Below are 17,209 nucleotides of genomic sequence, written 5' to 3'. Positions count from 1 at the left end.
TTGGTGATGCCGTTCGGGTTAACTAATTCACCCGCAACATTTATGGATCTCATGAATAGGGTGTTTAAACCATTTCTAGATCAATTTGTGATCTTCTTCATCGATGATATCTTGGTGTACTCAGCAAGTGAGGCGGAGCACCATGAGCATTTGAGGATGGTGCTAGAAAAGTTACGTAACGAAAGGCTGTATGCCAAATTTTCTAAATGTAGCTTCTGGCTGAGAGAAGTGGAGTTCCTTGGTCATGTAATTTTGGGTGATGGTGTATCAGTGGATTCATCCAAGATAGTGGCCATTAAGAACTGGCATCGACCGAGATCAGTGTTTGAGGTGAGAAGCTTTTTGGGGTTAGTTGGATACTATCGATAATCCATTGAAGGATTTTCAAAAATTGCTCTTCCATTGACACATTTAACTCAAAAGAATGTAAAGCTTATATGGGATGACAAGTGTGAGCAGAGTTTTGAGGAACTTAAGAAGCAGTTAACCACAGTGTAACACCCGGTGTTACAGGTGTTAAAAGAATAAGAAAGAAAGTGAGAAAATCCCAAAAATGCCCTTGAGAAGGTGTTGGATCCTTGAGATTGAGGGTGCCCTATGAGAGGGGCATTTTGGTAATTTGGATAGTGAAGTCCAATAAAAGGTATTTTGGTAAATTGGAAATAATTCCTATGTGGAGTTAGGTGTGTAAGTGAATTAAATTCCAATGTTGTATTTATGTGGAGATATATGGGATTAATAATTCACAAAGGGTATTATTGTAATGTTGGAGTATAATTCCATGAGGGAATTTTATTATTAAAGAGGGAAATTAATTATAGTGTATTAATATTTGAGAAAGTAATTAATTTTCCCTAAAATAATGGATTAATATGGTAATTCCACATGGAGGGTTTAGATTAGAACTTGGAAGCCAAGGTTGGTGTCTTGGAGTGACACATGGCTTAGTGTGGTCCAAGTTAAAAGAGAGATTTAATTAAATGCAAAAAAAAAGGATATTGGTCTTGTAAGCATTTAATGAGAGGCATGATGGTGGGATTAAAAGAAAATCCAAAAGGAAAATAGAAATTGGGAGATGGTGGTTGGTGACACATGGCATAATCTTGTGAATCAAGAATAGGCATTTAAAAGAAATTTAAATTGGTGAATAAATGGTCTTTCAAGTGTTAAATGCAAGCCATGATGTTGTTGCCAAAAAAAAAGAAAATGCAAAAGAAATGAAAATTAGTCACTCATTTATGAGTGAAAAAGGGAGGATTTATTTAAATGAGAAATGAATGGAAATTTCAAGAGATCTAGTGGATGAAATGCATTCTTGAAATAAAGAATAAATCCAATGGTGGGGATTTAAAGAGAGTGAATGGCATGGATTTCCAACACATGTAAAGGTGTGTTTTCTCTTAGAGAGGATACTTGTTTGTTTTAAATGAATGGTTGAGATTAGTTTTCCCTTAAGCACATGGATTGTGCCTTGAATGAATGGCTAGGATGCATTCTTGAAATATGAAAGGGCTAGTATAAAAAGGCAAGTAAGGGAGTCTTCTCTTCCTTTGGCCATTTGGAGAAAGAAATGAGAGGAAAGGAAGAAGAAGAAGAGGAAGAGAAGAGAATCAAGGTAAGTTGTATTTTCTTCTTCTCTTTAATTAGTGTTCTTGAATGCAAAGTGAGTTCTTGTTTGAATGCCATTTTAGATGGGAGAAAATGAAGATGGAGGCTTTCTTGAAATGGAGATTTAATATTCAAGAAGAGGTAAGGGATGACCCCATGGGAGGGTGGCCTTGCAATGGGTTTTAAATATGTTTCATAAATGTATATGTTGCATTTGGCATTTTTTTTTTTGTGTTCATGAGACTTATGGCCATAGGTTAGTTTGAGAACATGGTTGAAATGGTGGGTTGATGCCTCTAACTTTGGAGGGTTGTGAGGGCAAAGAAACCTAGCCACATTTGCATGCACTTGGCATCATATAACTTGTTATGTTCATATTTATTTGGCATTGCACCCTTATTGAGCTTAATAGCTCATGAGGTTTTTACCCTCACATGTAGATTGTGAAAGCATGGTAAAGTAAAGGAAATGGTGGAATGGCATGTGGAAGAATGGAAAGAAGATTCAAGTGCATGTTATGGCTTATGGAAGCCTATCTTGTTATGTTTAATTATGACATGTAATTTCATTTGTATGGTGATGGCTTGTTAAAGCCCAAGAGCATGTGTGTATTTTATATTTTGGGAATGTATGTTTCCATTTAAAAATGAGGCATTGGATTATGGCCTAAGGCATGTTGAAGCCAAAGCTTTGGTGAAGTTATATTTTTTGAAGTTATGTTGAAGCCTTAAGTATGTTGTAATAAATAAAAATAAGAGGATTTTATTTATGAAATGAGGCTTTGGAATGAGAAAGGAGAAGGATTTGAGGCAAATTAAGGGAGTATATACTCCCTTAATATACTCCCTGCGCGCGCAGGCAGCAGCAGCCCTGCGCGCGCAGGCAGGGCCGCGCGGGCTCGGGCGCGGGTGGCCGCGCGCGCGCGCGCGGGGCATGCGCGGCCAACCCACGCGGCCAGCGCCCAGCGGGGCCCCGTGCTAGCGCCAGCGGACCCCGCCGGCCAAATTTTTTAAAAAATTTGGAAATTTTGGGAGAAATTGGGGCATTCTTAATTGATTTTGGGCTTGGAGGAATTTTCAAAATAAATGGATTTTTCGGGTATTTTTGGAGAAAATGCCGAAAATTTGGAAATTTGAAAATTTGAGTTTTTCCTCCAAAATTAGTAATCAATCAAGGGATTGATTTAAATGGTGATTTTATGGAGCCCGGTGAAAATTCTTGCATGGAAAAAGAATTAAATAAAAATGAGAAAATGGCGATTGGGCGTCCGAACGAGTTTTCTTTTCAACCAAATGCGGTGTGGTTAAAGCCCAATTTCGCTAGTGAATCCTGGGGATGAGGGAAGGGAAGGGCGAGCTTAGTTCCCACCTAGGGCGTTTCATCTTGAAACATGGTCCACCCTTCACCTAAGGCCGGGCATGTGGAAAATTTGGGTAATTGTTCACGAGTAACACCCGTAAGTGGGAGCGGGGCGTTACACACAGCGCCGATTTTGACCCTACTTGAGGGTTCTAGAGGATTCGTGGTCTATAGTGATGCTTCTGGTTCGGGATTAGGCTGCATGTTGATGCAGCATGGTAAAGTGATTGCTTATGGGTTACGCTAATTGCGACCTCATGAGAAGAACTACCTCGTCCATGATTTGGAGTTGGCTGCTGTTATCCACGCCTTGAAGATTTGGCGACACTATTTGTATGGTGAGAAATTTGAAATATATACCGATCACCAAAGCCTGAAATATATTTTTTCCCAAAATGAGCTGAACATGAGACAGCGTCAATGGATGGAGTTCTTGAAGGACTATGATTGCACCATCCATTATCATCCAGGGCGGGCGAATGTTGTGGTAGATGCCTAATAACATGCATATTTTGTTGGAAATGTATGCCCTAAAGACACGTTTTGTTTAATTTATGGTAATGATGTTTCTTTTATTCAGTTTATGGCACATATATTATTTGCATTTAATTGTTGGAAAGGTGTCCATGCTATTAAGTAAGTGATTCATGTGATGGGTCGTTCTTCACAGTTAGGCATGAATCATGGGTACTTAATAAGCAAGAAAATATAACTCTTGATCTTTTGATAGAACTGGGCATTCTATCATGATAAGATCATTGTGCAATAGATCCTAATGGAGGATGGCTTGCCTTAGCCAGTAAACAGTCCGTTTACTCTAATTGTACAAGCGCATTTGGAATGCGTAGAGTGGACCTGTGATAGAAGCTAATGACAAAGTACTAATTATCATAGAGCTAGTCTATCACTGCTACTACGTGGACGAGTACTCTAATACTTGAGTATTAGTTGGTGGTCTAGTGAACCTAGATCTATATTCTTGGATTCATTGTAAGTGAGGTCTATCAAAGATCAATATCTTTTTGAGTTGGGAGTATGGTTTCTAATTAGCTAAGACAGACTATTACAAGATAGTTTCTGTGATTCACCCCCTTGTGATTGTCCAAGAATAATCGAATAATCCAGGGCCCTGGGAACGTGACTTAAGAGTGTGTGCTTCTGGGTAGCTCCCAGTGATAAGCAAGTACATTCGAGTAGTCACGGATTATTGGACTAGTGATCTAAGGATGGTAGAAGTCATTTAGAAAGGTGTTAGTACATTATTCCTTTCTAAATGATGGGTGTTACGCAGAGGGGTATTTTCGTCATTACACTAGTAGGTCAAAGACATGGCATATGCAAAATTATTCGTGGGGTCAGTGTTACCATATGGTGATAGTTGGAACACTTAGAATGACAAAAATATAGCTACTAGGTAGCAGGGATATTTTGGTCATTTTAGCAGCCGTGAATAATTTGTCTTTTGGTCCCCGGGGTAGCTCGATGTAACTCATGTATTTTTAATACATTTGGCTTGTTGGATGAATTACATTAAGAGAGAGTTATTTTATTTAGAATGGTCCATTGGGCTAAAATAAAATAATAGTTCATTAGGGTTTTAATTAATTAATTGGGCTAACCCAATTAGAAAATTAATTAAAAGGTCTTGGCCCATTAGGGTTTGGCCCACTAGGGTTTTAACCCTAGGGTTCTCCCTATATATATCTCTCTTTAGTTGTTTTTCATCCAAGTCGTTTTTTATTCTCCTTCACCGAAGAGAGGCCACGAGTTCGAGTCATACTCCGGAAGATCGAAAGGGGGCGTTTGAATTCTGATGCGACGGAGCCGAAGGCTAGCAGGACAGCCGTCGTCTCCTCCACGCGAAGAAGCTCCCATCGCTCCATTCCGTCCGGTAATCCGCCGTAAAAGTAAGTCTCCTAGACTCTAACCAATACGAGGATCGTTTTTATTTTAAAACGCTTCCGTTGCATGCTTTTGATCCTCGTTCATGATCCTACATATTTATGCTATATTTTGGCATTTCACCTCAATCTTATTTCGCCATTTGAAGTAATTTTTGCTAATCTTTCATTGTTTCTATTTTATTATACTTCAAACCATCCTTACACTATTTTCTATCTTACTTCTATGGATCCAGGCTTTAGGGAATATTGGATGGGCTAGAGAAGTGGCTCAACTAAAGGAGTTTGGGCTCACTTTCAAGGAGCAGACTTGGGCTTCTCAATTTTGCTGTTTTTGGGCTCACTCATTTTCTGTTGGGCTAGGCCCAACCCTAGCCTCCCTAGCCTTTTCTTTCTTAGCCATGTATTTAAGGCCTCTTAGCATTAATTTCCAGAGGATTGGAGAGAGGAGAAAAGGGAGGATTCTGGCCGTTTTTGGTTGTTAGCATTTTTCTGTTTCCTTCATCTTTTGTTCCACTTTGTTTTTTTCTTGCTGTAATGATAGGCTAGAGCATTTGTAACCGGTTGTGTATCTTGAATCCATATGGAATCTGAGTCCCGGATGAGCTACAAAAACATGGTTTGTTTGTTTTAATCTTTTTCATTTCCATTTGGTTTAGTTTGAGCAGATTTGTGAATGCATGGAGTTCATGGCAGGTTTGTGTGAATTTGCATGGTTTCATTTTCTGTTAAATGCTTAAGAGAACAGAATGTTATAGCCGGTTGGTATAACATCTCGGAAATGAACATTATGTGCTTGAACGGTTGTTCTTGCATAGGTCCGGATAGGTTGAATAGAGAGTGGATGGTTGCATTTTGTTTATAAGAGGTTTCTTTATTCATTTTGTTATTCCAATCCTTCTAATCCTTGGACGGTTGTTGGGGATGCTTTAAGTTTGATATCCAGAGATTAAAACACCTAACAAGCTAAGATTTATAGAGTGGACGAGGAAGATTTCACATAGGGGACAAATACACAGCCGGTTGCATTCCTTTTATTGATTTTCATCCATCATTATCTTTCTGTTTTGATAATTAGTTTTCTGTCAAAAAACCCCCCCCCCAAACAAACTGTTGGTTATGTTGGTTTTTCTTGTTCGTAGAAGAAAGTGAGGCTCCTTGTGAGAGATGACCTAGGGTGCACTTTGCTGCAAACTAGAGAAGAGATGCAAACATAGATCTCTAATTCTGGAGTGGTTCGACAGCCGGTCAATGCCCTTAGTCATAGGGATCTTGCAGTCGCGGCTGGGATGATGATGCGAGAATGGAAGCTAATAGAAGTGTTCAATAGCCTAACAGTGGGTGTAGTGCCTGGGAACAGAACGTCCATGGTGGCTAATCTATAAATTCAGCCAGGATGGTGGGAGGAGATACGTCAGGCTACCGGGGAGGATCGAAGGGACAGCCAATAAAGATAGGTTTTGAGTATAAGAATGGAATCTTGAGGATGAATGGGCGAATTTATGTTCCTAATAATGAAGAAATATGGCAAAGAATTCTGGATGAAGCGCATCGATCAAAGTACATTGTTCATCTAGGGCAAACAAGATGTATAAGGACTTGAGAGAAGTTTATTGGTGTCCTGGAATAAAGCGGAGTGTGGCTCAGTATGTAGCCCAGTGTGACGCATGCCAGCATATTAAGATCGAGCATCAACGACCAGCGAGATTGTTGCGACCGTTGGAGATTCCAAAATGGAAGTGGGAGCACATCTCTATGGATTTCATCGTGGGATTGCCTAGGACAGCAAGGAAGAAAGATTCGATATGGGTTGTAGTCGATAAGCTGACAAAATCAGCCCATTTTACACCTGTTAGAACTGGTCAGGATGTAATAGAGCTGTCGCAGATTTATATTCAGGAGATTGTGCGGCTGCACGGGACACCAGTCAGTATCGTGTCTGATAGAGATTCAAATTTTTCGTCGAGATTCTGGACATGTCTACAAGAAGAATTGGGAATGAGATTGAATTTTAGTACTACATATCACCCCTAGACAGACGGCCAGACAGAACGGGTGAACCAAGTTTTGGAAGACATGTTGCGAGCATATGTCCTGGAATTTGGAGGAAGTTGGGACGAGTACCTGCCATTGGTGGAGTTCTCTTATAATAACAGCTATCAGAGTAGCATTGGCATAACGCCATATGAAGCGTTGTATGGCAGGCGATGCAGATCACCTTCGTGCTGGCTTGAGGTGGGCGAAAGGTGATTGGCTAAGATTGAACTTGTGCAGCAAGCCTCTGAGAAGATTGATGTGGCGAGAAAATGTATGAAGATTTCTCAAGATCGCCAAAAGTACTATGCGGATCACCGCACTCGGATTTGGAGTTTCAAGAAGGGGATAGAGTATTCCTTCAAATTTCATAGCAAAGACCATCAATGAGGAATCGGAAGCAAGGGAAGCTTAATCCGAGGTTTATGGGACCATACAGGATCATTGAGCGAGTGGGTCCTTTGGCTTATCGATTGGCCTTGCCCAACAAATTAGCCGGATTTCATGACGTGTTTCATGTGTCTCAATTGCGAAAGCACATACCGAATCCAAGAATGGAAGTTCCAAAGGAAGAGGTTGAGGTTCATCAGAACCTAACCTATATTGAGAGACTAGTGAAAATCTTAGACTACAAGGAGAAGAGGCTGAGGAGCAAATCAATTCCGCTAGTTAAAGTTCAGTGGAACCATCGTTCTGATTGGGAAGCAACATGGGAGCTAGAAGAAGATTTAAGGCGTCAATTTCCCAAATTATTTGTTGATGTAATGGAAGAGTAGCTTTGATGTATTGATTAATTATATTAATGGAAATGAAATTTCGAGGACGAAATTCCCTTAAGGGGGTGGAATGTAATACCCTTGATGAATTATGATAAAATCGTCAATTAAGAGAATAAGGTTGTATGAAAATTTTCGTAACTGCCCTTGAATCAAAGGGAAGGGAAAATAGTAAATGGGACACTTGGCAAAATCTTATGAAGCAAGATATGAGATTAAAAGAAATTCATAAAGGAAAAGGAAAATGGTCTCTCAAGCATTAAATGAGAGTCATCATGGTGTGAATTAAAAAAATTCTTTATTAAATTGGATATTAGTCATGCATTTATGTGGGAAAATAGTAGGAATAAAGTAAATGCAAATAAAAAGGATTATGTCTTTCAAGAGTGATTTAAATTAAATAAAAAACAAAAAGAAATTAGTCACCATTAAATGCTTGAAAATCTAGAGGATTTAAATTAAATGAGAAATGTTGGGAAATAGTCAATCTTGAAATTAGTCAACATTTCTTAATTTTGAAAATTAGGTAATTATGGGAATTGGAGGCTTGATCCAATGGTGGAAATTAAATCCTGAAATTTGAAGGAATCCAATGGTTGGGATTTAAGCCTACCAATGGCATGGATTGCCACATGGGTAGGATAATTTCAAGAAGAAAGATAATGGAGGGTGAGGATTTAACCTCCAAAGGAAATCAAAGGATGAGATTTAAAGATGCTAAGTCTCTTGGATTGTGTTTTTCTAGAGAGTAGAGATTGGTTCCTTTTAAATCAAAGGCTAGGATTGAATTTATCCAAAGCACAAGGATCGTGCTTGTATTTGAGGGTTGAGATTAAGTCTTTCAAATCAAAGAAAATCAAGGGTCAAGATGAAGTCTTGAGTTTTGGCATGGATTGAGTAAGAATTGCTATAAATAGGGAGATAAGAATTTAGTTTAAAGTTTTCCACATGTGAAGAAGTTGAGAGAAGGAGAAAGAGGAAAAGTGAGAAGCTAAGGTAAGTAGTTGTATTTTGGAAGAAAATAAGAGGGTTTTCTTATTTTAAGTCTTATATTAGCTAGATCTTAACATCGTTATGCTTTTCTCATAGGTTTGGAAGTGAGAAAGTCTATTGAAGCAAGGGTTAGAAGCTTTCAAGAAGCCTAAGGTAAGGGATGACCCCAAGTGGTGGGGTTTGCTTGCATTTATAATTGTTTATGTATGAGTTGCATGTAATGGTCATATTTGCATGGTTGTGTTCTAGTGTACCTATGGCCATATGAAGGACTAGTGTTGTGGGAAGAGTTGGTTGGTGCCTTAACCTATGGAGGTTATGAGGGCATGGAGGTTATTATCGAGATTTACAGGGCATAGCATGTTGTCCAAGTTGAAAAATTAGATGGAACCATGCATCTCACCCCAAACAATTTGATATGGAATATCATGTGTTTCAAATTTCTCCCACTTTCCTTCCTTCCATAGCTCCCATGAGCTTTTCAATGATTGTTGTGTGCCGTAAAAAATCACAAAGGATTAATTTGACATAAAAAAAAATAAATTCCACATAATAATTAACACATATTTATTGTTACGAAACTTATAGCAAATGTACTTGCTACCAATGAGAATCTCTCATTAGTCGTCCCTGATTCTTCAATTCTGTTATTAAGCATACACACATGCATATCCACGTGTTGTAAGGATTCAAACAAAACGTACATAAACAATATGAAATTCAACTTGAAAATAAAAAATATATCAGTTAAAAATATCGATTTGGAACGATATATCGGTTACGAATACCGATTTGGAATCGACATAAGAAACCGATACATGAAAATCAACCAAATATCAATTCTTAACAGTTATGAATATATGTTCTTAATGATAGACATAAACTAATACACAATAGAACTAATACAAGTAGATAATTACTTACATCAGATTGGAGCCATGCATCTGGTGTAGAGAGGATCTGAAAAAACTCTTTGTTCAGCGAACATAAGGAAGCTTTAATCAATGATGTCCTATTTTTTTTTTTTTTAAATTTAGGTACTCCTACAACAAGTCACCGTTGGGGGACCGTAGCTTGGGGATTCAACTTCAGAAGAGTGGATGTGAATGTTGGAACTTCTCTAACCTTCTCCTTATTTTCAATAGGGAGCTTCATTATTAATTCCATGATTTCTTTTCTTTTTTGCCCCTTTTGTGTACATCGCTTTGTGAATTTCTCCTTAACAGGAGATGGTGTTGCTATTTCTTGTAATGACTCATTTTTTGAGTATGTTGCTCTGTTTTCTCCTTCTCCATCTTATTCCCCCTTCCTTTTCCCCATCTCCCTCACATTCCATCTTACCACCCTTCTTTTCCCCTTCCCCCAACCATCCACATTCTCCTCCTCCATCTTACCACCCTCATTTTCCCCCTCTTTCTCCCCATCCCGCTAAACATCTACTCTCTCCTACATCTCCTCTCCATCCCCCTTAATAGTTATTCTCTCTTCCTCATCCTCACAATCTACATCATTTATCTTCTCCATCCTCTCCTTCTCCCTTTCAAGCATAACCATCTCCACCTTCTCCTCGGTGACCATTGAATTCATAAACAAATTATGAAAGATTAAATTCAACAGATTCTTAATGTTACTGAGGTCCTTTGTTAGCACCCTAACTTCCCTCTTCATGTCCCCGAGTTCCCTAAATAAACAATTAAGAAAGTTTTTGGTAAATCTATTTTTCTTTGGCTCAGTTTGCCTTGCGGGAACTTGGTTCATGGAATCAATGTCATTTTCACCTCTTCCTTCTCCTTCTCCTTCACCTTCTTCTACTTCTACTTCTTTTTCTTCTGCTTCTTCCTCTTTTTCTTCTTCTACTTCTTCCACACCATATGCCTTTATAAAAAAATCTTAACTACTCTCATCTTCTGTCTGCACAATATGGATTAAATGACCTTGACACTTAGCCTCATCCAAATTACCCTCCATTAAAATATATTCCTGGGATATCATGGGGTCAAACATAATAGGTTTGAAATCCTATGGCACACATCCAAGAGGGGGGTGAATTGGGTAATTTAAAACTTGATAGAACTTGAAAAACTTTTTGATACAAATTGAGATTTTAGTAATTTAAAATAGAAAACATATAAAATGACAAATGTAAATCAAGAAAGATAAATATGTGAATCAAGTGAAGAATAAACAAATGCTTGGAAAGATAAAGATCAAAAAACACAAGCACAAGAGAACACAAAGATTTATAGTGGTTCAGCTTAACCAAGCCTAGTCCACGACCTTAGTTCCTCACTAAGAATTTTTTGACTAATCCATTAAAACCTCCTACTTAACCAATTAGGCCCTCTAGTCCAAGACTAGGAAATTACAAATCTATTACATATACAAGAAAACCCTCTAGCACCTAGCTTGATATTTCAACCCCTTGCTTCAAAGAGCAAGTCCTTTAGCACAACAAGCTAGGAAATACAAGATTTCAATCATAAGAAAGAATCTAAGAGATGAATCTCTTAGTTACAAGATCTCTCAAAATGCAAAACAATGCTTGAATGAATTGATACAAATTTAGATCAAAGCCTTGAAGAGAGAAAATTATGAAAGCATAAATACAATTGAGAAAAAGAATAATTTGTAAGCTCACTTCACTTTATTCTCATCCATTAGTCTCTTTAAGTTCATCCATGACTTGCATTTATAAGCATTTCAAGAGATTCAAGAGAAACATGGCCGTTTGTTGTTAGATTTGAATAGCAATGGCACCAACATCAAGAAGGGGTGAATTGGGTTGTTTTAAAACTTTGATTGAACTTGAAAATCCTTTTGATAAGAATGAGATTTTAGTGAAAGTGAGGATTAATGAAATGCTTGAAATAATAAATGAAACAAAGAGCACAAGAAAATAAGAGACACAAAGATATATAGTGGTTTAGCTTAAATCAAGCCTAATCCACCACTGAGGATTTTTCAATCAATCCACTAAAACCTCCTATCTCTCTGGATAGGCCATCTAGAAACAATTTAGGAGATTACAACCTCTTGCTTAAACAAGCAAGCCCTCTAGCACTCTTGCTAGGAAAACCAAGAATAATACAAAAGGAGAGGATCTAAGAGTAGACACTCTTAGTTACAAGATCTCTCAATATAAATACAAGGCTTGAACAAAATAATACAAATGATAATCAAAGCCTTTAGAGAGAAAAATGAAGCACAAATGAAACAATTAAGCTCTTGAAAGAATGAACACTTGTAAGCTTGAATTCAATCCTCTTGGTTAGATTGTGTAACGCCCCGCTCCAACTTACGGGTGTTACTCGTGAACAATTACCCAAATTGTCCACCTGCCCGGCCTTAGGTGAAGGGTAGACCATGTTTCAAGATGAAACGCCCTAGGTGAGAACTAGGCTCGTCTTTCCCTTTCCTCATCTCCAGGATTTATAAGCGGAAATGGGCTTTAACCACACCACGTTGGCTAAAAAGGAAAACTCATGAAAATGCCCAACCGCCATTTCTTATTTATATTTAATTCTTTTCCATCCAAGAATTTTACCGGGCTCCATGATTCACCATTTAAACCAATCCATTGATTGACTACCAATTTTGGAGGAAAAACTCATCATTTTGAATTTTCCAAAATTTCAGCATTATTCTCCAAAATGCCCGAAAAGTTCCTTTATTTTGAAAATTCCTCCGGGGCCTAAATTCAATTAAGAAATGCCCCCAAATTCCCAAATTTTTCCAATTTAAAAAAAAAATGGCCGGCAGGGTCCGCTGGCTGCTGGCCGCGCGGGCTGGCCGCGCATGCCGCGCCCCCGCGCGCGCTCGCCTGCGCGCGTGCACGGCCGACCGCGCGCGCGGTCTCCCGCGCACGGCCTCCCGAGCGCCCGCGAGCGCAGGAGCCTGCTTGGGCGCGCCTGGCCGCCCGCGGCCGGCTGCTACCCCTGCTACTCTTCAGTTTTCTCTTTTTTTTTTTTTTTTCAAACTCTCCAGATCTCATTTCTGAAATATATGGCTCCTAATTCCAAAATTTGGCCTCCAAAAACCCTCAAAAATTTATCCAACTAGATGCCTTTCACACTAGGCAAAAATATATCTTTCCTTCAAGTCTCACACTTTGGGTTCTATGTTAGGCCAAATTTATTCAAAAATTTCAGAATTAAAAATCAATAAATATACACCCCAACTTCAATTTTTTTTTCCATAAATGAAGCTTATACACTCTCTTGATGCTTAATACAACATACAACACAAATGAAAATACATATAGCTTAAGGCTTTATCGAGCCATTTCAACACATCCTTGAAACTTCTCATTCATCCATGAGCTTTCTCCTTTTTGCCTTGCTCTTTCTCATGCCTTGACAACCTACATGTGAGGGTAAAAACCTCATGAGCTATTAAGCTCAATAAGGGTGCTTATGCAATAAGTATGAACATAAACATAAATCATGTAATGGCATGTGCATGCAAATGTAGTTAGGTCTTCCATGCTCTCACAACCTTTCAAGGTTTGAAGCCTTAACCTACCCCTTTCCACCATGTACCTTAACAATCCCTATGGCCATAGCTATTATGTACATGAAGAGCATGCTTAATACAACATGAAAAGTTTATAAACAACTTACAACCATGCAAGGCCACCATCCCATGGGGCCATCCCTTACCTTTATATTTTTTTTTAGCTTCCTTCAAGGTTCTTCAAGCTCCATCAAGCTTCCATGGCCACTCTCCCATTTTTCCCAAACCTTCTTAAAGAAAATAAAGAGTGGATTACTCAAAACCCCTTAGAAAGATGAAGAGAATAGGATAAATACACACCTTACCTCTAGGCTTCTTCTCATTCCTCTCTTCTTCTCCTTCTCCTTCTTCTTCTTCTTCTTCTTCTTCTTCTTCTTCTTCTTCTTCTTCTTCTTCTTCTTCTTCCTTTTTCTCTCTTCATTTGCAATCCATTCAAAATGAAAAATGGAAGACTTAGCATCTTCCAAATACCCTTTTATCTCTAACAACTTCAAGGTTAGATCCTAACCCTTGGATCTTCCTTCACTTTATGAGAATAAATCCCCACCTTCCAAACTAGCACAATCCATGTGCTCTTGTCTTCTTTAATCTCCACCATTAGATTTCTTTTACTTTTGAAGACTAGATCTCAACCATTCAAGTCCCTTTACATGTGGCAATCCATGCCACTTCTCTTGAATCATCTAAACCATTAGATTTTCAAGACTTAATCTCCTCCCTTGGATCAAGTCTTCCATGCCAAAATAGCTATTTTTCTCATTTATTTTTAAGGGGACTAATTTCATGCCATCACTTGAAAGACCACTTGAGAGACATAATTCATTTCCATAATGAATTAATTAAATGCCACCATTTTCCAACCATTAATGCATGACTATTTTCTTTTCCTTTTGCATTTTCTTTTTAAGCAACATTATCATTGCCTTCATTAAATGCTAGAATGACTAATATCATTTCTTTTACATTTATTTAACTCTTCTTTTAACTTGGACCACCACTTGCCAAGTGTCACTCCATGACACCATTCTTGGCTTCCAAGCTTTAATCTCATCCATCCATGTGGCATCCCTACATTTATTCACCAAATTTAGGGAAAATTAATTATTTTCTCACATAATTCAATATTCACCATTTTCCCTATTTCCATAATTAAATTCATTTATGGAATTAAATTCCAAATTCCAAAATACCCTTTGTGAATTTATTAATCCCTTATCTTTATATTTTTTCAAAATTGGGATTTAATTCACCTACTCACCTAATTCCACATAGGAATTATTTCTAATTTACCAAAATACCCCTCTCATAGGGCACCCTCAATCTCAAGGATCCAACAGCTTCTCATGGGCATTTTTGGAATTTTCTCACTTTCTTTCTCATTCTTTTAACACCGATAACACCGGGTGTTACAGTTTGAACCATCCATTTGACTTGTATTTATAGTTCCTTGAGAGCCCATGCACGAATCTTGCCGTTGGAAGTGGAATGAGCACTTTAGATGAGTGGAAAAACTAGTCATTGGGGGGGTTTTTGCGACACAAACGGTCGACAGATGCAAGGCATCGGTCGACAGATTAGCAAATATTTAAAATTCGATCGACAGATGAAGAAAATGGTTGACAGATGCTTGTGCAAGCATTATGTCGATCAACAGATGCATAGGCATCGGTCGACAGTTGGCTTGCTCACTACCGAAGCATCAAGGAATGGCATTCTGTCGGTCGACAGATGCAAGAACATCGGTCGACAGATGGTCTAAAAATGCAAGGTCAGTCGACAGATGATGAGGTAACTGTTGACAAATAAAACCATCATTCAGGATATGTCTTCATTTTATTTTATTTACATTTTACCTTTCATTTACTTTAATACATAAATGTAAATAAGAAAGTACCCCCCATTTGGATTCAATAAAAATATCTAGAAAATCAAAATCCATAAGAATAAGAAAGTAGAATTTGGGTTTTAGTACAAACTTAGGATTTTGCGATTTTACCACCTCCAAGATATACACTTTCTATTTCTTGAAAAAATCATTAAAAAATATTTTATCACTAATGAATGTTAGCTATTGAAATACCAGGAGTTAGTTTTCCAAAATAAAAATATTTTCTTATATGTCTCCTTATAAGGTGCTAACCTTCTAGACTTAAAAAAAATATTGAAACCTTATCAAAAGGAGTTCCAAAACATAATGCATGAACTAAAGGATTTTTCAAACATTTGAATTTCAGGCCAAAATCTTTCATGTATGTTTCAAGATATGAAAAGCTTATTTCAAAATAAGAGATTGACATAAATGATTTTTCATACTTTTCATCAAACACATTTATGATCTAGTTAGTCTTTTGCCTTATGATGAGGAGTTAATTTTTCTAAATCTTAATGAATTATATCCCTATTTTTTATCTTATATTAATGTTTAATTTGAATAATTATGCACATTATGTACTATTGTCAGGATGATATGAAGAAATTGACATTTGCCGAGTAAATGAAGATGTTAAAAAGTAAATCGGATGGCTAACGTTACTACTCAAAACCTAATGCAATTCGGTTAATTATTAAATGGAGTCCAACCAAAGAAGACCCAAGCATTTTAATTCCAAAGAAGACCCAAGCATTTTAATTCCAAAGAAGGCCCAAGCATTTTAATTCCAAGGAAGGCCCAAATCCAACATAAAGAAGACCCAAAACCCAACTTGTAAAAATCTATTTTTTTTATTTTTATTTTTAAATATTTGTTTTATGAGTGCTTCTTTAGGTGTGTCTTTTACTTAAAATCCATTTAACTTCAGGTGTGTATTTTAACTAAAATCCATTTAACTTTAGGTGTGTGAGTGTCCATTAGATATAATTATGTCTAGTTGTATAATTGAAATTGTGTGGTTTGTATTGCATCTTGTGGGCTATAAATAGCTCACTTGGTTACACTTGTATTGGGATTATTATTCTTGAATCAAAACTTAGTTGTTTTCTTAGATTTTCTCTTTGAGAATTGCTCTTGTTCTCTCTTCTTTTCTCTATTGTCTTCTCTTGTGATCTTACTTTTTTTCTTTCTTCTCTTGAATTCTCATGTCATTTATTGTTACTTTATTATCCACCGCCTAAATGGCCAATTAATTTCTATTATTTTAATTTCTGTAATTTTAATTCACGTCTTTTTATTATCCACCACCTAAATGGCCGGTTAATTTCTGTTGTTTTAATTCCTGTCATTTAAATTACGCTATTTAAATTCCTGTCAATTAACTTTCAAATGAAGATGAGTAGCTAAATCAATATTGGATTAAGGTAAGGACAGTGTCCAACGCCAATGATTCCCAAAGAAAGATGTGCTTTAAATGAGTGACATTAATTTAATTTTCAATATGAGTGTGTATTAATTATTGAGAAATCACTACATTTGGATTAGAGTATAAGCCTAATTTAGAGATTTCATGCCACGTATGGGAGTTACTAGAACTGGAAACGCTATCATACCCAAACCCAGATGATTAATTTAGTTATTTTGTGTATTAATTGCAATCGGATTTATGGTAGTTGCTTAAACTAAAATCCTGCATATCATGTATGGGGATTGCTTAAACTAGAACTATCATCATCTCTAATTGCATTTAATAACAAACCCTCATATCTGAAATTAAATTAATGTTGCTAATCTTTTCTGCTAAAAATTGGGGATCTGCGGGTTGGTGCTGAATTTGTCTTAACTCAAGTCTTATCCAATTCTATACTCTCAAATTCAGTGTCTATTTTAATTTTTGCATTGTTTTATTTCATATCATCTGTTATCTAAAAATCCACAAAAAAAAAGGTTGTGTTGCCAATTCATCCAAATGCGTGTGTTTATGTGTGATATTTTTTTTCTTTTGCCATAAATAAATCTCTCAGTGGACGATCTGGACTCATCCAGAAAATACAAATTTAAATTTGGACTACAATTGCACTCGTAGACTGGTGAATATAAACCTCTCACCAAAATAAAAGAAAAAAAAGAAAATCTAATATAAATTTTGTTGTGTT

The 17,209-nt window shown here is 37.1% G+C and overlaps 1 protein-coding gene across 1 annotated transcript; it reads left to right on the top strand.

The window, feature by feature from the left end:
* Nucleotides 1-7,288: 7,288 nt before the first annotated feature.
* LOC127791582 (uncharacterized) lies at nt 7,289-7,678 on the top strand. Its single transcript, XM_052321564.1, has one exon. It carries the CDS (start codon nt 7,289-7,291, stop codon nt 7,676-7,678), a length of 390 nt encoding a protein of 129 aa, XP_052177524.1.
* Nucleotides 7,679-17,209: the final 9,531 nt, after the last annotated feature.

This window comes from Diospyros lotus, chromosome 15 (genome assembly GCF_014633365.1).
Source record: "Diospyros lotus cultivar Yz01 chromosome 15, ASM1463336v1, whole genome shotgun sequence".
Lineage (NCBI taxonomy): Eukaryota > Viridiplantae > Streptophyta > Magnoliopsida > Ericales > Ebenaceae > Diospyros > Diospyros lotus.
This window is presented reverse-complemented; position numbering and strand designations above follow the sequence as displayed.

Excerpts from the sequence above, each read along its gene's own strand:
- LOC127791582 (XM_052321564.1), top strand. The coding sequence starts at position 7,289 with ATGAGGAATCGGAAGCAAGGGAAGCTTAATCCGAGGTTTATGGGACCA.